This window comes from Aythya ferina (assembly GCF_964211825.1).
Source record: "Aythya ferina genome assembly, chromosome: 10".
Taxonomy (NCBI): Eukaryota; Metazoa; Chordata; class Aves; order Anseriformes; family Anatidae; genus Aythya; species Aythya ferina.
Genome location: NC_140306.1, coordinates 15,907,999 through 15,935,899, shown reverse-complemented (window position 1 = coordinate 15,935,899; position 27,901 = coordinate 15,907,999). Strand labels below are relative to the sequence as shown.

The following is a 27,901-nucleotide window of genomic DNA, read 5'->3' as shown; positions in this document are numbered from 1 at the left end:
GGTATGTGTATTTGGGAAAAGGAAGAATAGAGAAAATGTCTAGAGGAGAGTCAAAAAGGTGTTTGGATGTAACCTCTGGATGTTTTGACATGATCTATCATAGAATGAAATATACAAATGCAAGTATTCTTTAAATTTATTTAATTTATTTTGAATCCCAATAGCAAATATACACTAAATAGATATATAAAATATCCATTTTATACAGTACTGTCAGTATTGAGAATTCTATGTGCTGACCTACGTAATAAGTCAGGGCAGTTGAGTTCCAGCTATGTGCTTGCGTTCAGCAATTTTAGGATAGTTACTAACGTTAACGAGGGAGTCTTAACCCGTGTGAGGTCAAAATATAAAGGAAGAAAAAAAATAAATGAAAATCATGATTACAATTATTATAGATACAAGAAAATATTTGTGCTGGCCTAAAGAGAGTTTAATAAACATTCCTATTAAGCTTAAAGCATATGATAAGACTTGGATCCTACTTTTTAATGTTCAGAGTGCATCAAATTATACTGATAGCAAAACATTGGACATTTCCCTATTAAAGTTGCAGGAATAAATACCAAAAACTTTTAAGTGTCTTCATGTGGTAGTTCTGGATATGAAAACCACTTTTATCTCACAAATTAAAATATGTTCTAGTTTAGAAACAAAAGACCTCACAATACTGTACCTTCTTATTGCATATTTGCCTGTTTACTGATTATCAGAAATGGCAAAAGAAGTTGTCTTTGACAGATTTCTTGCAGCTTTCCTTTCAATACTTTCTAGCAGAGGAAAAGGTCCTTACTGGGGAAAAAGTTGTTTCCACTTGATTTTTAGAATTTATTTTAAAGAAAGAATATGTCAACAGTATGTTACTAAAGTAAAGTATTTAACATCAGTTACAGGAAACACCAAATACAGTTTCCAGTTCCACTTCCAAGAGTCCTTCCATGAGATATAAAAATTTTTGCTTAAATTACTCAAATTAGCTTGAACATTGTCAAAGAAGACAATGGATCCTACTAAAATATTGTTTCTAATTAATTCTCTCTGAAATAGTAAATACTTTGTAAACCGATTAAATACTGTAAAATTGACATTTTTCAGCAAATTTCAAGTAATGTAGAACTGATTTTGACAGGTTACTTTTTGAAATGCCCAACTTTAGTATCACTTCAGAAAATTTCCAAGTTGCACACTGTTTCTGCCTAAAATGCAACGGAAAGTTGAAGGCTGAACCTCCCAGTACTTTACAGGATTGTTGAAAAGGCTTATGCCACTATATAATGCTTTCTTCTTTCTTCTTCCTGTTGGACAGAAATCATTCACTCCCAGTTTAGCAATGTGATTAGAATGAAGGAAGACAACCTGCAACGATAATAAACAGTAGAATACAATAGTTCAGTATGTAAATGAGGAAAATGTCTAATCATTCATTATTACACAGATAACTAAGGTTTGTTGTAAGAACAGTTGGATATAAACTCTTAATAATATCCAGAATTAAAATTTCATGTTAAGTCTTTAGAAAATGTTTCCCACCTGTCACAATCTCTCCTATTACACACCAAAAAAAAGTTTCATGGTATTTTATCAGGGTGTTGCCAGAATAATTCAACTCTGTTCATATGGAATATTATCCTAAAATTCAATTCTATGTTCTCTTGTAGTAATAATTACAATACTATAGTATTATATTCTCCTATAATGCAAATTTTCAGTGATTTCATACATTTAATAAAAATAGTTTCTAGAAAAACTGATATTAGGAAAGGCTTGTCGGAATGTTTTTTACAAATAGATTGGTCTAATGCTGATGTTGCTTAAATTAGTTAAAAAATAAAGAAAAAAATGGCAGTAGAATTTTGAATTTAAGTAAAGTACATTGGTGAAAATTCTTTTGCTGTACATAATATAACTACATTTACATTACAAGTTGATGTTTTATGCATATGTTTATATATATATATATATATATACATACATACATGTATAAAAAGGTTTTCCTTTAACTAGAGGTGAAATGAGACATGGAAAGAAGTAATATTCAGAGGTAAAAGGTTTTACCAAATAGATATGTTCTAAATAAAGATTTTAAAATCTTATATTGTCGTTTCAGCCTTATAAAGAATTTTATTTGGATTTAAGATTTTTCAGTGTAGGAAAGGAAAAATTTCTATTCCAGCTTGCATTAGCATATTTCATATTAATGAAAACTATAACAAATCTATAACAAACTTTTTTGCAAATATGTCTTCTCTGTGTAATGTGTTTTTTTTTTTCTTCTACTTCTTGATGTTTCAGTTGATTTCTTTAAGGACATATATGCTTTCATCTTTTCCTAATGTGAGGGGCTTGTCAAAATATCTAAGTAACAGTTAATTATGATTTTTAATTATTTTCCCAATCAATATAGCTCTGTGAAAATCAAACAATTCGTAACTCCCAAAGCCTTCTATTAAGTTTAGTATATGACCTGCAGATACTTCAAGTCGGGTAATCCAGGAGGAACTTTCTTGAGCTTATTTCTTTCAAGGTGGATTTCACGGACACTTGGTATGTTGGCAAAACTTCCATTTTCCACATCTTTGATTTTATTATTCCCAAGGCCTAGCCTAGAAATAGTACAAAGAATGTTTAATTAAAGATTGAGATTTACAACAGCATTCAAGAGCGTGCTTTTTTTAAAGATTGAAATTCACAGGAGTACACATGGGAAAAAAGAACTGGTGAAGGATAATGAAATCTTACCTCTGATGGAAAGAAAACCACCATTGACATAATAAATATTTTTTTCATAGTTTAATCTCCCTTTAAAGGACAGCAGCTAGCCAGATGTGAGCAATCGTCCCATAGATGATTTTGTCTGCAGGCTTTTTTCTCTTAGTGCAAGAGTTAATGATAAACATCAACAAATCTGCTTGTAATATAAGCTATGCCCTTTTATCAGGTAGTGTAGGTAGAAAATAGACTCATTCAGTAACAAAATGTGTTGTTCTAATAAATAGCCAAAGAAGAGCAAGTCTTGTAAAGAAACAGTAATATTTGTAGCCTAGTCAAAACCATTATATTTTAAAAATAAACAGGACTATCCTCTCTCCTACTTTCATGTTTTTCTTAATCAGGCTTTAATTAGATTTTTTGGTGTAAGCCTTCAGCCTGTGTTGCTAGGAAGGTGATTCAGAAGGTGGAGACTTAGGCCAGATGGAGCTGCTGTCACTACTCATCCTGCAGTCCCCTTTTCTCCTTTCTGTCCTAATTTCTTTAGAAACTGAAGGTGATATTCAAAAGCCATTAGGTAGTTCTTTGGTATTTCTTTCTATTACCAAATCAAAAATTCAGTGCTGCGCAGCCCTATTTTCAGAGTACTTAACTGAGCTTTAGAGATAGAACTTCCTTCTTTTGTCCTACATTCACGATTCATTCCTCAGAAACAATTATTTTCGTTCAACCCCATCACACATGGAAACAGCTATCAAGTTGTTTCCTTTACCAACTCCTTTGTTTCTCTCAAGCTAATTTTCAGGAAATGAATTTATTTCTCTTATAATTTGCAAGTTTTCCCAGGTATTTGTATACACAAGACTCAAATTTCACTTTTCATGCCATCCTTTTGTATTTTTCTTTGGGATATGTGTGGAGTGTCTCTTTCCAATTCCCTTAGGCCTTCTCTGGGGTTAAAAAGCTATTAGGGCTCTTAAATCCTATAAGGTTAGTGGCAAGAAAGGCATTCTGTTTCCCTTTTAAGGGAAATCAGTTGGTGTTGCTGTATGCCACTTTTTGTGGGGGGTTGTGAGATGAGTGAAAAAGAAGTTATAAGGCCTGGGCCTGGTAGGGAACAGGCTAGAGAAAATACTAGATACTGTTGATAAATATTGTGACCACAAAGGCTCGTGTACTCTGAGTATGCATGCAGTACATAGATGTGGCATATTACTACCAGCACATTATGAGATACTATATAAAGAACATGATATGTTGTTCCAGACACCACGAGGCAAGAATTTGCTGATGACATTTTAGAATCAGATGCTGTTCCTAACATACACTTCTACTCAGAATTCCAAGTAAGGTGTAATAAAGTGGCCGATGTTTCTTTATGTATAGTTTGTATATGTGCATTTAAGGTTTGGTCTTATTTATGGCAGTTCATGTTAAAACATACACATTTGAATTCTCTTTTCTCCTATTTACAAGAGAAGTACTGAATAAGAGGTCCTGCCAGCTTGGACCTTTTATCAAATAAAAGCATTCTGCAGGAGGATTTTACCTTTGAAGGTCTTTATACCGGTTAAAGTCTTCAACTTCAACTGCTGTGATCTTATTGTCATCTAAATGCAGTTCTAGTAGGCTTGAAGGTAATCCTATTGGGGAAAAATGCTCAGCATGAGAAAAATCAAACAACTTATTTATCAGTTTGTTGTGTTTTTTGTTTGTTTGTTTGTTTTTTTGTTTTTTTTTTTTTTCTTTTGAATATTTATTACATTCATAACATTCCTTTCATTTGTGTGGAGTTGGGTGAAGATTCTTGGGAGGATTGTCTCAACCAAAGGTATTGGGTACAGACATGCTACTTTAAAAAAAAAAAAGTCCATATCGCTTTGTTTAAAATAGAAACTTTTCAAAAAGAAAAAAAAAAAGTGCCTATGCTAATATTAAGATTTTCAAACTTGTCAGTTGGCTGTTACGTGTTTACATGTTAATTGTAAATAAATGTTACAATTATTTAACAATTGGTAGTCAAATTCCTACTCCTGTGGAACCTGTGATTTCTCTTTTTTTTGTAGGGGTGTATTTTCTTCCAAGGGAGGTAGCAATTGCTCCATTATAGCTCTTAACAGCTGATCTGTGAGGAAAGCTTTTGGGCTTGTCTGAGCACAGTGAGGTATCTGCTATGTTCTGTTCCATGCTGGTATGCAAACTGTTTTCTCACATAGAGCCAAGCAGTCCCAGTTCAGAACTGCTGGTTGTGTGCTCTGTGAATGGGCCAGAAGACAGGAAGTCTTCTATGCAAAATCTTGTTAGTGAGGGCAAAGGAAGGCAGTGACGTTTCCATTTGCTGATCTTACCTGCAGTTTGACTAGCATTTGTCTTGATGGCTCCCTGGCACCAAGGAAGAAAAACTCTCTTTCTGATCCTAGTATGGCTGAGGAGAGCACTGCTCCCACTGCTGCTTGTTGCAGCCCTGGCTGAGACAGGAATACTGAAGAAAAGGGCTGTGTTTTACAGCCTGTCTATATGCTGGTTGACATGCTTTCATGTTTTCCCCCCCCCCAGTTTACATTCCCATTTACAGTTCCACAGGGTTGCTACTTGTGCCTGAGGTAGTATCAAGAGGCCAGATTCCCCACGTGTACTTTCTTTTCCATTTGTGTAGAATGTCCTCGTCATGAATTCCTGCTGGTTTAAGATGCTACTGTTTGAGTCCACATGTTGGAACTCATACTGTATTTCTTTAGAGGATATTTCTCCTTAACAAAATGAAAATTTGTATTGTTCTATTGATTAAGGAGGTATTGGGGAGGCATTGGGGAGGCAAGAACAATCCCCAGACATGGACTGTATATCTCGAAACAAGACACTGAAACTCATGATAAGGAAGCGGCAGACGGACAGAGAAACAAACGTAAGGACTATAAATCTCAAAACTGGACATTGGAATTCATTATAAAGATACAACAAACGGAAGAATTGGCAACAACCAGCTCTCGCAATTAAGAAACATGCCAATTCAGCAGATTCCTGACCAAAGGTGAAAAGTACACTGTGAGGAAGACTCGGGGTCTTCCTCCCAAAGACCCCTGCCCACGTCCCAAAGACCCCTGCCCACAATTCTTGGGAGGCTCTACGCAGGCGCAAGGTGCCAAAAGGCTAATTAGCATGAGAAGCGAGGGAAGGCGGGGATAGGTAATGCATATGTATAGGTGCTTGTAGAATATTGATAGATTGATTGTATAAATTCAAGACTGCTTTCCGCTTTAGGTATGCACGATAGGTGGAGAGATCCCCCGTGCATCCAGCGCTGCAATAAAGAATATACCACTTAAAGGAATTACGGCTTCGATCTTTGAATCACTATGTATATGTTTCCTTCCGATAAATGACAAGAGATGCTAGTATGACAATACTGGAGGAATTTATTTTTTCCTTTTTTTTTTGTTTTGTTTTGTTTGGGAGTGTTACCATAAGCAGCCAAGTAGTTTTTGATCCTAAAACTACCTCATCTTAAGAATTGGCGTGAGGTTTTTGTTTATTCATTTGTTTTAGCATTCTTCTATACTGATGTGTTTTAGATCTGATCTTTCTTGAAGAAGAGACTGAATTTAATAAGAAACAAGTTCTTTCTTTATTTGAATGATCCGGAAATAAATATCTTAGGGGCTAGCATTTACTTTCCCTGTAAGTAGAAGGATGATGTAATATAACGTATTATGCTTATTTTCCTCCCTTTTTCCGCTACCTAGCTGTTTTTAGCAGGGCAAAATCATGAGAATTTGGTTGCATGCTGCGTTGACCTACAGAAAAGGCATGTAAAGTGTTGTACTGACTTCTTTCATGCAGCATTTTAGTTTTGTTAAAAAAAGACACCTACTTTTCTTATGCAAAGGTAAATGGTTTCTAAAATTAGTGCTTTAATTTATTATTACTTCAAATCAAGAAATGAATTGTTCTACATGGAAGAGTGATTTAATTTTGTAGTATGTTACGCTGGATTTAATTAAAAAGTTAATAATAAATTTCACTTAGAAAAACACACCAAAAGACTTACAAAATGCTGTGGTCTTACTTCTGGTTTTTGCATGAAGTTGATGTTGGGCTGGCTATATTGCAGAGCTAAAAAGTCACTTCAAACATTCAAAAGTGAAGGTTTTGGTTTTGATTAAATGCATAAAGGAAGTGAGACTTCGGTATCCTTTATTACCCAAGCCAAGTGTCAGGTTTTATCCTTTCTCTGTAAAGAGTTTTGAGAAGTTGGTGTGAAAGACCAGAAGTGGGTGCTGCCTATCATTTTTTTTCACATTTTTCTTGTGAGAAAAGCCTCTGGATGATGGACCAGGCTGCCTGCCAGAAGGAGGAGGCAAGAGAGGGGCCAGCAGAGCATCTCCATGTGTGCGTGCCACAGGGTGCAGAATTGAGTGCCGTGTACAGAAAGCAAAAATGAGGACAAGAGGTGGTTTGGAGGGGATGCACAATAGAAAACAATGTATGAAATTTTTAACAATCCTATAGATGTGACAGCATTTTATGCAAGACTAAACTAGCATAGGTAAAATAGAAAAGATAAAACAAAGCATACCTTTAGGAATTGAAGTTAATTTAGCTTCTGCAATTCTTATGTGGTAGATATTTACTCCTTCAAAAGCCCCTGGCTCTATTCCGTCATTGTTAAGAGGATTTGCACTCATTTCTGTCAAAGGGGGAGAAAAAATAACATACTTATGGCATAGGAATTTTGTGTATGTTAAACTAGGTCATAAATAACTGATTGCATTTTATTTACTAACACTAGTGTTTTAAAAATGTATTGATGTTTATTTAACTTTGATTACCTGTTCTGGAGGATGGTAGTGACAGCTTTCAGTGAATAAAGGCTGTCTAACCAGACCTGTAGGGTTCCCAGAAACTTTACCTACCTAACACCTTCAAGTGGAATTTAAATGGTGAATTATAGTTTCTATAGCATAGATATCTCTTAAAGAGGAAATTCCACATTGGGGAAATGATTGAATGAAAATTGTATATAACATCTTAATTTCTTGATAAGGAAGTTTTCTTTTCTAATAAGGCTTACCCAAAACATGTAAAGACTTCATTCCTTTAAATGCATCCTTGTGGATTTTCTTAACTTTATTAGCATGAATCCTGAGCTCTGCTAAAGTTGTTGGTAGATTTGTTGGGATCTCAGTTAGCTGGTTATGAGATAAATACAGTCGTCGCAACTTTTTTGTTGGTAGAAAGGCTTTTGGATGGATCTTGGATATTTTATTGTTGTTCAAAGCTAGTGCCTATGACATGTGGAAAGAGCAATACAAAAAAAAATAATTCTCTATACAAGCATGTTATCATGATGCAAACTTGAATTTAATACGTAATTTATCAATTAAATATTTTTCTAAAATACCAAACTCTGGCACTGAAACTTGTTTACTAAATATACACCCCCCCGCCCACCTCCTTTTTGCTTGGTAAAACAAAACTGTTTATTTTTTGGCATTTCACATCATTGTGAAGAACAAAAAAAACACTGAAGCTGGAACATCAGCTGGAAGGTAGAGATCAAATACTCAGACCTGACAAGGTATCCTGCCAGTGGTAATGGGAAGGATTAGTAAAACAAGATGTTTGTATCTTTTGTGATGTTGGACTAGGGTTATATTCTTTTGTTGTTGTATTTTAATGCAGACAAATTCTCAAAACTCAGAACTTGATTTTTATTTTCAACATAATATGCTGTCATAAAAGTTGTTTTTTATCTGATTTTCTTAAAAGTTAATGTCTGTATACAACTGATAGACATCCATTTGCCATAATTTTTCAGCTCATGTGAATTTGAGCATCTCTCTTGACTATATAGTACACCGGTTCTTTTTTGAACTTTTTTATTCTTTGTTCCTACGTGCTTTTACATAAACTGCTAGTGAGTGATAATCTCATTATCAGAGATCATGTAACGAGTAAACACATCCAAAAATCTTGACTTATATCAAATTATTTTGCATGTCAGATCACATCTCTGTATTTTCATACAGACTAATAGACAGTATCAACTACTAATTTCCATTCCTTTTTTGCGTCTTTGAGCTGTTGGCAATCATCTATCTTCTCAATGGAGTTGGAAAAAAAATAGAGCAAAACAGAAGTAATCTTCTTCCCAGTAAAAATGAAGATAGTTTATGGAAATAAACTGGAAATGCTTCCTTCCTTATCCACACTGCCATCTGTGGCTTTGCTAAGGATACTAGTGCTCAGACAAGGAGTACAAAGAGAACTTAGTTTTTGTAAAAAGTCTGTTGGGTCTTGCCATGTAATCACAAGGTAACTGAGGAGAAAAATCAAAGCAGCTCAGAGATTTCAGTTATCACATAATTAAGTGGTGACTCTAATATATAATGTGGTGATTCCTGATGTATTCCAGTGACTTGCTCAGTCCTTGGAGGTTTACTGTCTACTAGAGCTTTCATGAGTTGTTTACCCTCATGTACCCAAACGTGAGAAACCTAAGGGAAACTGGAAACATTTTGTTGCAAATGATGAATTTATATGATTCCTGCTTTTTATATCCTAGTTTAACCCATAATAATTAAAAAGCTAATGCATAAATGTTTAGATCCAGTAAATTTTCTGTTCTTGCTCAGAAACCAAATAGAGTTCAAAGTTTTACATTGGTTTAACATGTATTTCATGTTTTTCTAATGTGGAATAGAATTATTTAATTTTCTATAATTTGTGGTACACATTTTTCATTTTTACAATGAAAATTTTGAAATTTGTCAGTATTTGTTGGTTCTGAAGCTAGAGTGACATCTTGTGGAAATTGTGTTCCAAAACAGATTTAACCTCCCTTTCTGGGCCTCTGAGTCTCTTTTTTTCTCTTTCTAAAAAGGAACGATTGTGTATTGCAACTCCAGATTTATCAGTCACCATTGCTACTTATTTTCAAGTCTATCTGCACATCTCTGCTTAAGCATGTTAAAAAACTGTAGTAAAGCACATGACTTTTTCAGTAATTCATTGCTGGTACATTTTCTGTTCAGGTCAATTGGATTTTTAACCCTGGTTTCAGTGGTCTATCTATTCATTGTATACTGTGTGCTTTTGAAAATACCCTAAGAAAACACAGTTCTGTTTTTCCCCTGTTCCTTCTAGTATTTTACAGCTAAGCAGATTAAAAGAAGCACTTGCCTTATGGCCTATAAAATGTAAGGAGTGTTCTTGTGCATGCTTAGGATTGAATAAATCTGGAGGATCTTTTTGATAAGATACACTTGGTACATTTTCTGGATTTTTAACATAATTCTTACAGATCAAAGTAATCTACTTCTTACTATGTGTGAGCAGCCAAATATGCAGACATCAGACTGTGTTTTATGGGTACTGTTGGGGAAGAAAAATACCATTTATATTTTAAAAGTATCAAGATATTTCAAATTGCTAAATAAGATTTCAAAATTGGAAAATAGCAAGCTTACGTAAAGTGATACAAGCCCTTGGAGATCATTTTCCTTGACCTCTTTAATTTTGTTGTTCTGAAGGTCGATCATACGCGTATCCGGTGGAATGTTGCGAGGTATCGATGTCAAACCTAGTTAAGTATGTGAGAGAAACAGAAACAGTTCAGGACTAGGTAGATGTCCAAAGAAATTAACTACGAAATGGAAAAACGCAGTAAGATTGTTGATAGCTAGGATGGGAAAGAAAATGCATCCATAAAGCACAAGATGAAAGGGAATGCTTTGATACTGAGAACTAATTATGCAGGAACAGATGACAACAATGCGTGGATAATTTCTTCTACTTCTAGCCATTAAAAGGTTACATGGGGTGCTCATTACATGCTCCTTGCATCTGGGAAATAAGCAGCTTCAGAGCACAGCTTGTTCTGCACAGAAACTGGTGAAGTCCCTGGAGAAAGCAGTCCTCTGATAAGCTGTAGTTGCTGGCTCCTTGGAAACAGGGCTGTTGCTGTAGCTTTAAGCGATCTCTGCTCTGCCTTTGGATGCTCCTCTCTGCCTTCAGCATCTGTTGTACTGGCACAGTTGCTTAAATAGCCACACAGTTAACATCAGGGCTGAGAAATGTGTTCTTGGTAGAAGAGGCCAAACTATAGGCTTCCAGCTTCCAGTACTCAATTACCAGTTGTACAAATTCCCCAGTCACATTTACTGTTCAGTTACAAAACCACTCCATTCATGCCATCTGAGGTCCTGACTCAGCAGAGGAGACTACCAAGGGATAGTAACTTGATATTTTGATTCATTAATAATGGCATATTTTTAAAAAAAAATTAAAAAAATCATGTATTGACTTCATGTTTCTAAGATATGAGGGATCTAGAATTAATTTTAGGATGGTGGAAGAGCTGTAACAAGAATAAATGTCATTGCAACTGTGCTAGTGGCAGGAGCATGGTCCTTTGACTACCCTGAATCGTTGAAAAATTTCAGTGAAAACTAACTATAATTAGAGCAATAAATAATGAATTCATACTTAGGGATTTTGAACATTTAGGAATGAGTTAACAGTAGCAGGTTTGCCTTTGTTTAAAATGTTGTTACCGGTGATGTGCAGTTGTAATGGAAGTTAAGCTAAGCAAATAGTTTGTATCCCATTTGTGTATTTGCTTTATAACTTAATAGTGGTTTATTTATGGCCTATTTTTCCTTTGCTGTCCTGTCTTGTTTTTTACCCGTTGCTTTGTAATTGTGAGTAAAGTACTGTAGCAATAGTCTTTTCTGAGAGAGGGGACTAATTAAGAGCTTGTCTAATGCAAACAGAAGATGCAGGAAATTTTTGTACTCCTCTGGACGTAACATCATGGAAGCAAAAGAAGCAGCAGACAGTACAATAAAAATGTTAATATATTAGCATCTTCGCATTCTGAGATTACTCTTTTAGTGGATAAAAAGCTAAATTTTCTAAATACCTTTCCATTTTATGTTGTTATCAATAGAAGTCATTGTTATTGGAAGGTGGCTGTAGCAGTTTATTAATTTCCTGAACTGATACACATTAAGTCTGGGAAACATTTATTCTGTAAAAAAGTGCTTGGCACAGCTGATGTTGTTTGCATGCCTGATTGGAAAAATAGTGTAAGCTTTTTTTGGAAATGACTAGTGTAGGAACATGTGAAGGTGTGCCATAGAATTGGAGCTGTAGAACTCATCCTTCAAAAGGAAAAACTTCTCCAAAGGAGAACCCAGTGGACAGCAGGCACGCTAATTAATTCTTACCTAGATCAGAGCAGTGGACAACTCTCACGTAGCACTGGCATCCAAAGGGGCATGTTGGGAATAGATCAAAAGGAATCAGTGGTATAATTGGTTCAGTGGTTGGAAACAGAGAATTGTCATCATCGTCATCTTCTTCCTCTTCTTCCATGTCTTGAAGCATCATATTCTTTAGTGTAAAATATGAAGGACCAGTGAGAGATTTAGCAGAGCACAGTGCCAAGAAGAGAAGAAGTGTGTACTCTTTCATGTCTTCTTGATCAGGATAGTCAACCTTGACTGGGAAAGTAAACAAACAAATGGAAACCCTAAATACAAGAATCAGTGCATGTGAAAAAGCAAACAGAAGTATTGTTTTCACAAAAATATCTTCACTTAGCTGAAAAATGGTCTGCTATGAATATTAGAGTTTAATTAGTATATGAAGGTTAAAGAATATTTATAAGACAGAAGTATAAAAATACTGAAATTATTATTGTAAAATTATATATTACAAGAAAATATCAAAATTAAGTGAAATCCATTAGAAATTAGTGTTATGTTGAAGCTCTTTTAGTTGAGTTTAAAAAATAATTTCATCATTTACTAGGCCTCTGAAGCAAAATACTTTTTAATCAAGGATTTTAAAAGAATGGAGTGTAGTTTTGTAGCAGATTTTACCAGAATTTGGAATTGGATTTATTAATTCTTAATTAAAATATGTTTAATGGAATATGTTGGCAAATGTGCATTGCTTTTAACCAGCTTTTTTATCTATTCAGTTTGGAAGACACAAAGATGTTGGATCACTTAGGGCACGTTCAAAGCAGAAAAACCCATGTCAGGTAGCTACAGGTATCTTTTTCTGATATTCTTGAGAGGAATACGCAGTCTGCCAGTGGTTTCAAAAGTAGATTTGTCTTTAAAAAATATGGCAAACTCTGTCCTATTCCAACTGTTCGTTCAATTTCATTCAGATTCTTTGAAACGTACTTTTACCAGGTTACTTTTAGGCCCCTCTGACTGGGAAAACCAGGACACTAAATTGTCTCATCCTTAACTACAGTACACTGAGTTACCTGAGTGATGATGATCCATAGCTCAAAGCCTTTGGATATTTTATACGTGTTCTGTTTTTATTCTAAAAGTTATTTTATTGACCAAATTTTCCTGTAAAACTAGACTGCAAGGTAAAAAGAGGCAATGTGAATTGCCACTGAATGCTTTGCAGCTCTCTAAGAGAAGGCTGTAATTATTGAATTCATATAGGTTCTAAAAGCAAGTACCTAAAATGTTAAGGCCAGGATATCCAATGCTACAAGGAGATAAAAAATCAGGTATGAGCAATTAGCTTCTCTCCACTTTTGAAGAAACATACCAACACTGAAGCTAATATAGATTAAATTCTGTCTTGGTACTGCAAATCCTAATGGCGTGGGTTGGAGTTTGAGGATTCCACTCCCCTTTTCCACTGTTTTTAAACTCTGTGTATAAATGTTGCTGAGAAGGTGGTTGGCAGTATGGTCTCATGAACTAGACTGTGTGCCTCAGAGACATCTGTGCATTGTCATCTTGAAGTTACAAAAAGTAATTTTAAGTTTTATTATATATACATATATGACATTTTGGTTAGAAATTGCTTTCAAGCATGTAAGAAACGCTGTGAGCAAGGTAGGTATCAGAAATGAGGGATCTCATCAAGTCACAGGAATTCTGCCAGATGGTACTGGTGAGGAATATCTCGTCAAAAAGGCCTCTCTCTTGTTGGAGATACTGGCTGCTGCTCTTTAATTGGTGATTTTAAAGTCGTGTTTATAAAGGAAGTAATCAGTGTCAACCTGAAATGGTTCATTAGCTGTGTTTGCCTGAATCACAGAATCACAGAACTGTAGGGGTTGGAAGGGACCTTGAAAGATCATCGGGTCCAACCCCCCTGCCAAAGCAGGTTCCTCAGAGCAGGCTGCCCAGGTAGGCGTCCAGACAGACCTTGAATATCTCCAGAGAAGGAGACTCCACAACCTCCCTGGGCAGCCTGTTCCAGTGCTCTGTCACCCTCACCGTGAAGTTCTTTCACATGTCAGTGCGGAACTTCCTATGTTCTAACTTGCAGCCATTGCCCCTTGTCCTATCCCCACAAACCACTGAGAAGAGGTTGGCTACATCCTTCTGTCCCCCACCCCTCAGATATTTATCTACACTGAGGAGGTCCCCTCTCAGTCTTCTCTTCTCCAGGCTGAACAGCCCCAGGTCTCTCAGCCTTTCCTCATAAGGAAGATGTTCCAGGCCCCATATCATCTTTGTGGCCTCCGCTGGACTCTTTCCAGGAGATCCTTGTCTTTCTTGTGCCGGAGAGCCCAGAACTGGACACAGTACTCCGGGTGAGGTCTGACCAGGGCAGAATAGAGGGGGAGGATCACCTCCCTTGACCTGCTGGCCATACTCCTTTTAATGCACACCAGGATCCCATTAGCCCTCTTGGCCACAAGGGCACAGTGCTGGCTCATGGCCAACCTGTCGTCCACCAGGACCCCCAGAGCTGTTTTCAGTCTCTTTCATATGGGGATTCACTTAAGATGAGAGTTAGTCAACTGTTAGCAAGTAGAAACTGATGAATTAATCACACCTCTAAGAGTTCTCTTGGAGTATTTTCAGAGATTATCATAAAGGGTAAGTAAAGTGCTTTTTTTCACAAGCCAACTATCATTAAAAGAAAAAAAAAAAAAAAAAGACGTGTAAATTCAGCTCTCAACTCTACATTTTTCTCTTCCAAAGCCCAATTCAGGAAGCAGTTCAGATATTACAGTAAGCTGTGCAAACCAAGAGAGGCTATTGTAAATTTTATTATACATATCCTGTTTCTAAAACTATCTGTTTAGACTATCATAAATCTCTTTAGGGGGAAATACTAAACGGATGTCAATTCTTGTTTGATCACCTAATTATACACTTGTTGATCTGTTTATAGCTGGAAAATATCTTTATGTAGACCTTTTGTCATTGGTTCTCAATCACAGGAAAAGGAGTACACTGGTTTGTACAAGCGTGGTGGCTTGGCTTAATACAGAGTTCGGGGGATTTTATTGTGTTATTTTTTTCCAAGATGATTTTGATGTTTCTTATATAGGGTTCTAACTACATTAAAATGCTGTCTGTTGTATGCATTCTACTAGTGTGATTGTGTATGTTTCAGGGTGTATAAAATGATAAAACCTAACAGTATTTAGATTACATAAAATTTGCCATTTCAAAGAGAAGTAACCTCTTTACCTCAAATACATGTCTGAAAGCAGAAGCACAGTACACATTGTATCTTTCAGGTATGCGATGCATGACTCTGAATTTAATATCTATTGTAATCTTCCAGTTGAGTGCTCATTTGAGCACAGTTTCTTTTACTGATTTAGCAGCCTCTTAGAAGAACATTCACATCTATTTTCCCATGTATTCTTCTATGTGTTCAAAGTACTGTTCTGTTCCAATGCTCCTAGAAAGAATTCTGTAGTTGTACTTGCAATCCTATGCAATGTGTTTTCTTGGAAGTGTCAACAAAAATAAATGGTGTGGAGATCAAGATGTGGAACCTACATTTGTTTGTTTGGAGAGAACCGCAGCCTTGTTTGGCTGTACACCTTTTGACTCTCTGTTCCTATCAAGATTGTATTTCAGCCTCAGCAAAACCATCAAAATTTCCAACACTTTTGTCATATAAAATGCTGAAGAGATACGGAGTTTGAAGCCTTTCAGATTTCTGAGTTCTTCTTGTTCTTGGACAAGTGCTTTAGCGGCTGGGTTTTCCAATATGTTAAGCTGGTCTTGCCCTGGCTGGTTAGCTCCGAATTGACCGACCTGTATTCAGTGTTGTACAGTTTGTGTATGTAAGATATCAAGCTTCAGAGTGTATATCTTGTCATGGGACATTTAGTTGCTAAGTCCCTGCTGACTTCTAATTGTGTAGTTTTATAGTACCTAAACAATAATCTTTCACGTATATTCCTGGAATGCTTGTCCGGCAATGGTGCCTAGGAAGTTGCCTTGTGAAGCCATTGACATGGTTTCTGTCGCATCTGTTTCCATGCTTGCACCCGTAGCAAATGGATTGCATCTTTCCTTTCAGATGTTCAATAAACTTATCATGATTTCAAACTATGTAAAGGTTGAGGCTGCAACTGGAAAAGTGGCCAATACCAACTTTTAAAAAATAGCTGTTGTTCATAAACACCTCTGCAAAAGCAGTGTTGCAATATGCCATTGATGAAATTTATTATCCATGTAAGTTAAATTTTGGAAAAACAATTCTCTGTGTAGAACAAAGCCTGAGTTATGATACATTTTTTTAGGAAAGAGAAAAATCCTTTGCTTCGTCTTCCCTTTTTGTCATTAGGAGATCCTTATTACTTATTGACTTCATAGCTAGCAGCAGCAACCAAGTTTGACTCCAGCATTGCATTGGCCAAAGAACTACATGTGGCTTTATGGAGGTTTTATGTTTTTTTTTTTTCCTGGCTGAGTTTTTGAATTTCCCAGTAAATAGCTGTTGATAGGTCTCTGTAGAAATGCTCTGACTGTAGCTCATCTCAAAGCACTTGTACAAAAATTCTGCATGCTTAAACTTCAAGAATAAGTGAAGTTAAAAAATGAAAGTCTAAAATTCAAGTTTGTAAAGACTTTTCTTTAAATACTTTAATTATTTTACCATGATAAATTAATTAAATGTTTTACCAGTTGTTTCAGAAAACATAGCTCATGAATACAACAGTACTAATGGCTCACTACTGCCACTTCAGGCTGGTTCAGCTCCAAGACAAATATTTTACTCTCTCAGACCAGCTCTTCCATTCCGGCTGCTCACTGAGCTGATTGAACTCACTAAACCAGCAGAAAACTGATGTGAGCAAGGAAAAAAACACACGTTCTTTCCAGGTGAACAAACTAAATCACTCTGGTATCAGAGCCAGTGCAAAGGAATGGGTGGGAACAGCCTAGCTTAGGGGGAAGGAATGCTAAATAGGAAGACAGAAGAATAAGAGATTGTCACAGTCATTTTTGACGTAGGCAAGCTGCTAGACAGACTCAGGTGTTTTACTGAATAATAATCTGAAAGGGTGACTCTTGTTTAGACAAATGCATTCAGGGAGAGCTCACGAGATTGCATTTTTGTAGCAATCCTCCTTTCCTTCGGTACAAAAAACTTCTGAATAACAAACACCTTTTCACTGGAACTCAAGGCACCTCAAAGTGAGGTAACTGAATCTGGAGAGTGCACTTTACACGTAGAGATGCTGTGAGGGTGACTTTGAATCCTAAAAATGCTGTGATTATTGCTTGGGACATATTTATCTTCACCAATGTGATTATCTTTACCAAAACACAGAATGCCAAATAGCATGTAGAAGATACAAACTTTCTGCTGTTAATTTAGGATAATATTTATCATTTCGAACTGACGAATGCAGGTGATTTCATAATATGTGAATACGATTAAAACTATTTACAGACTGTGTGGGAAATTCCCACATAAATGGGCAACAGTTCAGTGACATGAAACTTCTAAACATGAATTATGGAAGGGCAAGCACTCTTTATGGGGACAGAAGTTATGTTGCTAGTATGGGATGTCTACATGAAAAAAAAAGGCTGGATTCCTTGGCATTCCTGCAGCATGTTGCATTTGTTGTCTTACCAGTTGCAACACTGAAGGAGTTAATAGGTAAGAATCTAAGACTTAAAAAGTCTAAGAATTATATTTAGAAATTACTTCTGGTTGTGTAGGGAGGCAAATTTCTGTGGCATTGTTTCTGAAAAGGAAATGTTTAAGTGATACACTGGTGGTCTTTTCAGAGGCAGAGAAAAATCCCTATGTTCATTAATAACACAAATCATTGCACTGTGCACAGATTTTGTCCAAAGAAAGGCAAGACCATAGCTGTTTTGAAAGCTATATTTAAAAATAGTTCTGGTTCTATTAGTCATTGTCCCATTCCAGAAATAAATGTGTTTCTGTTTAACTCTTTGTCTACTCTCTACTGATTTTTAAGTTGCTTAATTAAAACCAGGAGATAATATTTTGGTTAGTTAGATTACTGAATAATTATTGTTTCTTGAGAAATAGTCCAATATTGAAACTATGTTGTATAATAATGAATAGCTTGTTTATAAACTAAGATATTTTTAGAAAATATTTTCTTTTCATAGGAAATGTTGCTTGACTTGTGTTACTGAACATGACCTGAGAGCATTTTTAGGTTATTTTTATTTCAAGAAGCTTATCACTTTCATATGCCATTTTCAATTACTTTGCTGTTATCTAATTTAAAAAGCCCTCCTTGCATACCTAATTACAATAGTTAACACTATGTTGTAAATATAGCAACTATTATAAATGTAACATAAATTTTCATAAATAGTAAGAATTGAGGAAAAATGTTTCTTGATAGTTGTTAAGAAGATATGACAAGTATTTCTTTAAGAGTTAATCAGTTCACTGTAGCCTTTTTTTTTTTTTTTTGCTTTGCAGCCAGATGTAGTAATCAGAATTATTTCAGCTGCAAAGTAGATTTTCAAATGTTTCATTAAAAAGTGGTAGCTCTAACTCTAGATTAACTGATGTTACTTATCTGCACAAAGTGACTGACAACCTCTTCGTTAATTCTTTATTGCTATTTAAATATAATAGGTATTCAATCTGGACATACCTTGTAAGTTTGATAGTTCTTCCAGAAGCACTGTGATAATCCACCTGAGATCTTTTTGTCCAGTTATTTCATTTTTTAAAAAGAGAGAGAAAGGAAGTTAGGCTGAATGCTGTGAAGTGGAAAGTAGGTATAAAGAAAAATTCCACTTCCAAACTTCTTGATCCTCCTGGCACCCTGGGTGACACCCGAGTAAACTGCTGCTTCAGATTAGCCCATCTTAGTACTGAAGAACGATATTAAGACGACTTGTTACCACTCATATGTTTTTCATCACTGCCTGTATGACAGCCAAAACTTCTGGCTTAACTCTAGACGTCTAGTGGAAGACTTTGTAAAACCTGTAGTTTAATAATAGTTGACATCAGGCCACTGGAAGTACAGTGAGGTCCATTTCAGGTCATTCCTTCTATGGAATCACGCTTCTTATTTATGATTTCGTTAGTTGTTATTCTTCAAAAAGTATGCCACTAATAAAAGTATAAAACTATAGCCAGTGGCAGGGTAAACCAATAGCCTGTAGTGAGTGATCTGCCTGTAACCAAACCTTTCTAAAGTTACAAATTTAGGACTTTGTTGTGTAGTGCTGTATAAATGCTGCCCTTGCTTTCAGTAGACTATTGTCTGGCTAGGGGAGATGGTTCAAGCACATAAAATACAGATCAGGTTTTATTAGTCAATGCAGTTAACTTCTACTGTATATGAGAAATTAAGCATATCTTTGTTTTAAAACAGAGGCAGTATTTGCAATATTCTGTGATAAGGAGTTGTGGACTTAAAATAAACTCCCTGAGAATTTGCAATGACTTATTGTTTTATATGCACAGCACAATGCATAGAAACTGGTTTATTTGGTGTTTACCTTGAGTAGGCTGCCTACTTCTGCCTGATTCAGAACTGTATGACTGAGTTTACCTAAAGCAGAAGTATCAGAGTTTGTGTCTTTAAATTTACAATACATTATATCTACCTGATTTTGTGCACATCTGACACATCTATTTCTTTAATTAGTTCCTTTCAGGGTTAAAACTCTGATCTTGCTGCAGGAAAATACAGATTGAAATTTTATTTTAACCTATGTGTAAAGTGGTGGTGTTTGCAAAATGACAGTTGAAGTCACGTGTTAGTTAATTCGTCTACCATTATTTTCTTAAGGAAGAAAAAGATACTGTGCCCAAAATTAAAACTTTGGTGCTGTCATACCAAACAAGATAAGGCTTGTGTTACCTCCTGCATTGTTTTTGCATGTGCTCCAGTTCCAGTAGATGAATGATGAGAACCATTCTCCCTATCACAGTTCCCAAAGAATGAAATTACAGTTTTAAGAGCAATCATATTCCCACATAAAAATCTGAGAGATAATCTTAAACTCTTTTGAAATCTCAAATTGCATATATCTGCACTCTCTTGCCTGTATTTAGAAACCAAAGCTTCCTAAGCAAACACCCCTGTGTTTTGAATAGGTTGGTTTGGATGCATTTACTTGAGCAAATTTGTATTAAATTGCTATCTAAAAAAAACTCCAACATTTTCTTGGCTCTTTAATAGAAGAGAGGAGAGTCTGAGGGTTCTGATATGAATGTATTGGTTTCTTCTTTTTCACTTATTTCAATATGAAGGTGTTGAATCAACGGTTTTGCTTGATCCTTGTTTGCAACAATGCTCCATGTTCCTGGTGTTTAGCAACATCCCAGTTTTGGCTAGATATTTTTAAAACTTTTCTCTTTTTGGTTGATTTTCATGATAGAAACACATTCTGTTGTCTATAAAGTCAGTCATAGCCATACTTATGAAGCTGACACAAACAGTAGTAGCATCTAGAAGAAATGTCACCATGCTATATTATAATGAATTATTCATTCATTTTGTACCATTTATCATATCAATATGATAGAAACAATTATTGCTTCCATTGACATACTGTTCTTGTAATAAACCTGTTTAGTACTTCAAAATACAGGTTTCATATTTTCATTATGAATATGATTGCATGCTAAAACAAAATACCCCAAAGTCACCTTTTTAGGTCACTTGACTACCAAATTCTGACCTTTAGACGCTGGCTGTTAATAGCAGTACTAAAAATTAAAATAGGCCAGTGGTTTTCAATCTAATTTATGAGCCAGTTCTTTTAAACATTTGCAGCATATTTCCAATTTACAAAAACTAACTACTCTTGCAGAATTCCTCTCCAGGATCCCTGTTTCCAATATACTTTAATTTTTGGACCCGATGGCACTACATGAGCCAACACAGCAGGAGAATTGTAGAGTTCTGAATGAAAGCTGGAGTGTGCAAATGAGTGACTTGATGCTAGGTACTTGGTTCAATTCTCCTCTCACTTTTTTTGGGTAAGACTACAGTGTACTTCTGTGGAATGTATAGTGGCTAGTCAAAGGATGTAGCTGCAGCTTTTTGAGGGAATAATGCTGTCTTGGATTTGTTACATAGCAATTGATTGGAGATGATACTGTTGGAGATGCTGTTATTGCTCCTGCTGTTGCATGAACAGTGAGATTTGGTTTTTAAATAGCCTGACAGAAAAATATGTCTGTCATAGTCATTTAATCCGTGGTGTTGTGGCTTTATTTTGAGAGAGTCTTTTATTTTGAGAGAGGCAAGCAACTGTATGTATACATACTCTCCTGTACATTGTATGTTTAAGTAAGTAAAAGTTTATTGGGGGTTAATCTTTGGATCCTTTCAGTGGTTTTTATTTCCAGCAGTGAAAGAATTGGTAGAATATTAGTTCTATCTTGCCTTGAAATGCCTGACTTACATATACAAATAGTGGAGAATAATTTCTGAGTCAAAGGACAGAAATATATCCAAGAAACCATGGTTCCGAATACTGCCTTTCACCATGGTGAAATATGCAAATGAAAAAAGTTTGGATGGTGTTTTATATTTAACTTTGTCACAGCATTGAAATAAAATGCTATCTTCATTTTCTTCATCAAAAGTAACTATGTTTCTAGTACTTGATATGTTTGAGTAGTCAAGCATATGCTGCCATATGTGGGTTATGCTTACATAGCAGTCTTTTTTTAAGCGGATCTTGTATATATTTGTTATTGTAAGGCAAAACAAATACTTTTTCATTGACTAGCACTGTTTATAAATGTGGTTTACATAAAGTGATGAATCTAACATCAACTGCAAAAATCTGTCTTGGAGACTGCCCATCACATTTTAATAAGATGACATATTCCTTTCATGCTCACAAGCAGCCCATGTGGAGCACAGTCCCACAGTTTGGGTTTAGCTGTGTTTTGGCTGCAGTTGAACTACACCATTCAAACTAGCTGAGTTCAGAAAAACTGTCCTCTGCTGCTTCTGTGCTTCATCCTGACTCCTCAGTATTTATATGTAAATATATTAAATAATCATATTTATTTATTAGCTTGTATGAATTAACTGTCACTTGTTAATTGGCGTGTACTTTTTCACATATTTTTGGCAGCTGATTTAGAAACTGCAACAAAGCGCTCTGTTTCATTTTACAGTCTGGCCTTTATTAGCAACATGTCAATCCTGAAAGTCAAGTCATAGCTTGCGGTGTTAGAGGAGCTATAAAGTCCGGTGTGCACGTACATGCTCCCACATGATTGTTAGACTTATCAGATGCTGCTGACATTCACTGATAATAAGATTTCTTCCTATATTTGTAGTGTTTTATGCATGCAGTACTGTGGCAGACATGACTGACCGGAGAGGCAGAGTAGTAACCTGAAGAGACAGGTTTTATTTTTCATCTTTGCAGTTGGTTTGCCTTGCCTTAGGAGAGTAAGTTAGCTTTGTTCTACCTTAGGCTATAGATGAATACAAATTTCTTGGTGTGGGTGGGAATGCTAGTTTAAGAAATCCCCAGCTTAAGAAATCCCTGGCCAGCTTCTCCCTATCTTGATGCTGATCTCCTTGATCCTGTACAAAGTTTGTGCATTTAACTGGATCAGCAGTCTGCTCAGCCTGAAAAATAACCTGCTTGATGGATGAAGGTCTTGAAATAGTTTTGGTTTCGGTACATGTCAATTGTTAGTCTTGCTGTTGGTGCTACTTACAAGTTTGGATGGTGTTAGATGACATTTTTATGGAATACGGATACTTATCTTTCTTACAGACTTTGGAAACACCAGACATTCTTTCATGGAAAATCAAACAGTAGTTAAAATGAAAAGTTCTGCAATCAGTGCCAAACTACTGAATCACTCAGATAATAAGGAGAATTTTTTGTTTCTGAACACAAACTTGACTGAGCACAACATTTCCTCATAGAATATCAAGTATTTACTGTTAAAATTTAACAACTTAATAAAACCTGGTCACCTGCAAAGAAAGGATATGCTGTTTTTTTCCATTTTTCCTGTTGTTTTAACAGTATGAATAATATAGAAGTGTAAATGATAGTTTTCTTATATGCAACCTTTTGACAGATTCATATTGTTCAGAACCTAAAAACAGCATTTAAAGCAATATCTGTCATCAACTTCCATTTAATTGGTAATTGTGGTAGTTGTAAGAAAAAAAAAATATGTCCGTCTAGTCTTTTGTATTACAGAAGGGGGAAAAAAAAGAAAAAAAAAAGTATTCAGAGTATGCCAGACTGCAAAGATAATTTAATTTGGTGTCATGCTTTCTTCTAGCATTGCTTATCAGCAAAAGTAATGTGTATTACTGTAGAAATTCAAGGATCCAATAGAAGATGACTTTCACTCAGTTTACGATAGAAACTATTAAAAATGAAAGCAGTAAATATGACATCTATAGCATAGTAACTGTCAACAGTTTGCACTTTTAGGTCTAATGAAGAACATGGGTCTGCAAATTGGTTGCATGCACTTTGAGCATATACTGTTTTGTAGCTGGAAAAAGTAACAGTATTTCTAGGAAGATTTCCAAACTCGGTTTGCAAGTTTTGAAACAAGCAGTTTGTTATTGTGGAATAGTTGAAGTGAAAGCTTTCAGAAACATTACTAATAGAAAAAGGCTATTAGCTCACTAAAGGAGTGCATGCCCTACCATATTACTTAATCTAGCCTGTGTTCTCAGATGCATGTTTTGCTCCTGGGAATTCTGTAGGAGTGTCTCGTTTGTTTGCCATTGGCACAGTAGCAGTATCCGTCCTTCTAGGTTGGGTCTAACACTAAAGAGGCTGGGACACCTCTGAAAGAGTGTGCTTCATTTTTAGTTAACCACAGCTCTTATAGTTTTAATACTATTTTATCATGTAATTATGGAATCATGAAATCATGGGTACTAGGCAATATGTAGGGTTTTTTTCCAAGTTGGCATTTAAAAAAAAAAAAAAATAATAATAATAATTAACGTTACTTTAACTGCTCATATAATGCTGATTTTTAGCATGTGCTCTTTTCCTGTTTCACCTGTGGGGGAAACCACAAGTAAAGGTAAGAAGAAAAGGTACAAATACAGAAACTAAATGTGTAAATGAAGAAAACCTTGCAATATATGATGTACTGTAACAGATCTAATAACTAGATCTATATTTTCTATGAAAATGAGATAACATGATAATTAAATAACTAGATCTAATATTTTCTATGAAAATATTTTTAGGTTTTGCAGCTTTTCATACTAGTTGCACTTACATATTTAAAAAAAATAAAGCTTGCATGTATTAAGTAACAGGCACATTCTTGCCAATATTCCCCGTGTGGGTATGTGATACTCAAAAAGATGAATTCTTCTCTAGCCTTTCCTAAAAGTGGCTACTTTGACTTAAAAAAACATCAAAGGCCTTGCCAAAGTCTGCGGCTGTTGGAACCTGTGTTGGCTCAGTCTTGCTTGCCACTACACATGGAGAGCTGTGGTGTGGTAGGTGTTACAGCAGAGTTACCAAGAAAATCAAAGAAAACCTAAGAGTAAAAAAACTTGTCAGTTAAGCTAAAATACCACATAGAAACTAGCAGAGAAGTTGGAGAGTTGGAGTTGTTGGACAGATATCTTGATGTTCTATTTTTCAAGTTATTTGGTTGAAAATACAGGAATGCATTAGTTAAGATGTTTGGTTGCCTGGATGGTTTTACACTGCTTTTTATTGTAGATAGAAATTCACTAATGATAGAAGTTACTTTTACCACTCAGTGGAAATGCTTATGTAAATTGAAAGAAAAACATATATCATAATTCCATATTAACTTGTGGTATGGAAAATGAGATCTTTTCTTTGTAGAACAATTTGTAAAGCAGAGGCTATGATTTTTTTCTTGAACGCTTGTATTACACAAAATGGTAATTTCCATTCGGTTTGCTGTCGGCAGTGCTAAGTAGCTTTGACTTTGGAAAGTACATTCCTTACCAATGTGTAACATTTGTTTGTTTGTTGGTTTTCAAACAGGCAAACTACATCTTTGGTAATTTGTCTGCATATGATTCAGGCTGCAACTATACTAGTGTTTTTTTCTTTTTATTACAATTTCTGTATAAGATGTTTTACAACTAAGGTAAAAGATGCATGTATCCTCACTTAAACCACGGGCTGTTCTTTGCTTAGAAGATCTACCTCAAAAATTTACCTCAGCTAAAACACAGTTAATTGATGTTTCTTTCACTTGTGGCATTACCAAATAGCCTTCAAAATAAGGACACCATGTATGTAACACAGGTCTGTTTGAATCCATGCATCACCAAAAAACGAAGAATAATTGTTTTGTGTTTTCCAATGCAAAAAAAAAAAAAAAAAAAAAAAAAAAGAAAGAAAGAAAGAGGTAACAAATGAAACGAGTGGGTGACAGTCTCAAAATTAAAGGAAATACGGAATGAAACATGTACAGTACAGCTCTGGAAATATGCAAGAAAGCGTAGTAGGTTTTAATGATTTATGTAGACTATAATTGGTCTAATTGAAAGAGGAAAAGTCTTGCTTACTGAGTTTATCTGTTATGAGAGCCAAACTTTCCTGATAAAAATGGAAGAAGAGTTCTCCCTGGTAGTGAATCAACTTTTACTGAAGTTCAGAACCATCTTCCATTAGAAGAAAGCAAGCCATATATGTATGTATGTATGTATGTATTTTTAAACAAAGAATATTAATTTTAAAAAGGTTATGAACCATGAAATATTCAGAAGGGCCTTCTCTGAATATGAAGGAACGAAAAGCATGAGACTGGAGGATAAGATGTAATGGAATAGCCAACTTTCAGGAGTTTGGAGAAATCGCTGTGGAAAAAAAAATGAAGTCAATTTTAATCCTTTTTCCTAATTTTAATCCTTTAAACATATAATTGCATAATTCACTTAGAAGATTCTTGTCTTGTTTGATAGTGTTGTTGAATATCTAGTATTTCCACAGCTGTGTTCAGTATTATTCCTTTGAGAAAAATATCTGTCTTGTGGAAAAAAATAGGTCAGCTTTTATATATTTTCCCTAGGAATGGCTATCATATGAAAAGTTCCCACAGAGAAAGATGGATTTATTTTACAAATACTGCATGCAAAGGATACGTTTTTTTCTGTGTAAATACTCATAATACTACACTCTTGAAATGAAAATTATTTTTTTTCTGAATTAACAGAACTGTTTCAGAGTACTTTGTAGAAGATGGTACATTAGCTGGTCTTGATAACTCTGCTTATCAACACTACATATATACAAATAACCTAAATCAGAAGGTACAAATAACAAAAATTGTTATAGTTAGTAACTGTGTGGATATCTGTATCTTGTACGAAGAATTAAACAAAATTGAAATTAAAATTCTGTGAAACCACAGTAATCATTTACTCAGTGGCACTAAGAAATTCCTTACATAACAGCCTATTAAAGAAGACATCGTGTAGTAAATGTTTTTGAAGATGAACATTTTAAAAGAAGCAAGCATTAATGCTTTTGTTTACTTTAATTCATAAATCCGTGGGAAAAAAAAATCCATTTAATGAATGGAATGGCTCGGGAAGACTGGAAGAATTTGCTTCGGGGAATTCACTCAGCTCTTCAGTGTTTGTTCACTTGTTGTGGAGAGTGTAGAGAAAGTGTAGCTGTTATAGGTGGCAGACTCATTGGACTGGATCTGAAGCACATGGCAAGAATGTCATTGTCTTTTAGTATTCATGGGAAACAAGAATAGCTAATCCTGTTTATGTCCCAGACACCAGGCAGATTTTTGAGCCTAGTACAATAGTCATTGGACCTTAAGAAAAACAAGCACTGTTCAGGCATTTCCACCCAAAGCCTTGCTCCTTATTATATCCAGCATAGTTTTGTGTACTTTTACCCTTCCATAGAAATGAAATTGAAATTTATAAGAGGAAGCTGCAATCTGGGGAGGAAAGAATATTTTTCATTTTTCTTGAGATTAATATGGTGCTCTGCTTGGTAGTGCTGCACATCAGCATTTCCCCAGACTGAAAAAAAAATTCAGTTTCTGAATATACAGCTTTGAAATTAATGCCCTAAATAAACCTCATTACCCATAAAACTAAAACTCCCAGCTGATAAAACTGATAGCTGATAGAACTCCCAGTGTGAAAATAAGTAAAAATGACTTTTTTTCTAGTCACAAGGACAGAGCTTAAGGGCTATAGCCTTCTGTAGTGACACATATGGATATCAAAGACAGACCTGTATGGGATATAGGTCCAATTTCGCTTCTAGGTTTAGCGTGTGAATGTTGTAAAGTGATTCATATAATCTGTGTGAACTTGAATATAACCAGCACACAGCTCCTGGACAGTGATGGGAAGTGAAGTTGTCACCAGCTCTGTAGCCCACTTCCCTGTTCAAATGAGATTCCCCTTCATTTATATCATGCAGTATCCTGGGAAAGTTAATTCAGTGCTGGGAATTTTTAATACAGTCCTGTATTTTATTATAGTCCTGTAGTATTGCAAGAAACTTCACTGCAGTGCCCAGATTGTGTATTGGGAAATTTTATAATCTGTGTTCACAGCAACAATTAGACAGGGCTATGCATAAAGTACATAAGAGCATAAGAACAGCTGTACTGGATTAAATCAGAGCTCATCTAGTCCAGTCTCTTGTCTTTGACAATAACCAAATATAGTTCCGTGGAGAAAGGGTTCTGGAGTTTATTACGTTCCTTTGCTTTTAGTTTCCCTGAAGCAAATGAAAGCTGCAATTTTTAAGACAGCTGTTTTGTTTAGTTTTGAGATTCACCCCGAGATAATTTGATTTTTTTTATGCCGTTCCCTTAAGACTGATTATTTTTTGTGTGAAAAATTTGACACCATAATGTCTGTTGGCTTAGTTTTGCTTTACTAGCTGAAGTATTTCAGTATCATAAAGCGGATCATAACTTACCCTGAATTGTTTTACAG

At 35.3% G+C, this 27,901-nt stretch overlaps 2 protein-coding genes across 2 annotated transcripts in view; one reads left to right on the top strand and one right to left on the bottom strand.

The window, feature by feature from the left end:
- Positions 1-27,901, top strand: part of CENPP (centromere protein P) — a 139,393-nt gene that overhangs the window by 61,335 nt on the left and 50,157 nt on the right. The gene's annotated exons all lie outside the window — the stretch shown is intronic.
- On the bottom strand, positions 127-18,930 carry ASPN (asporin). The gene is made up of 8 exons (XM_084531492.1): positions 18,608-18,930; positions 11,940-12,210; positions 10,179-10,291; positions 7,781-7,994; positions 7,286-7,396; positions 4,259-4,352; positions 2,465-2,603; positions 127-1,356 (listed from the first exon to the last, which is right to left on the bottom strand). Exons 2-8 carry the CDS (start codon positions 12,184-12,186, stop codon positions 1,159-1,161), a joined length of 1,116 nt encoding a protein of 371 aa, XP_084387618.1. The 5' UTR covers positions 12,187-12,210; positions 18,608-18,930; the 3' UTR covers positions 127-1,158.

Excerpts from the sequence above, each read along its gene's own strand:
- ASPN (XM_084531492.1), bottom strand. The coding sequence starts at position 12,186 with ATGAAAGAGTACACACTTCTTCTCTTCTTGGCACTGTGCTCTGCTAAA. Across the intron at positions 10,292-11,939 it reads TGTCCACTGCTCTGATCTAG|GTTTGACATCGATACCTCGC; the intron begins GTAAGAATTAAT and ends ATACTTAACTAG. Across the intron at positions 7,397-7,780 it reads GAAGTCTTTACATGTTTTGG|AAATGAGTGCAAATCCTCTT; the intron begins GTAAGCCTTATT and ends CCCCTTTGACAG.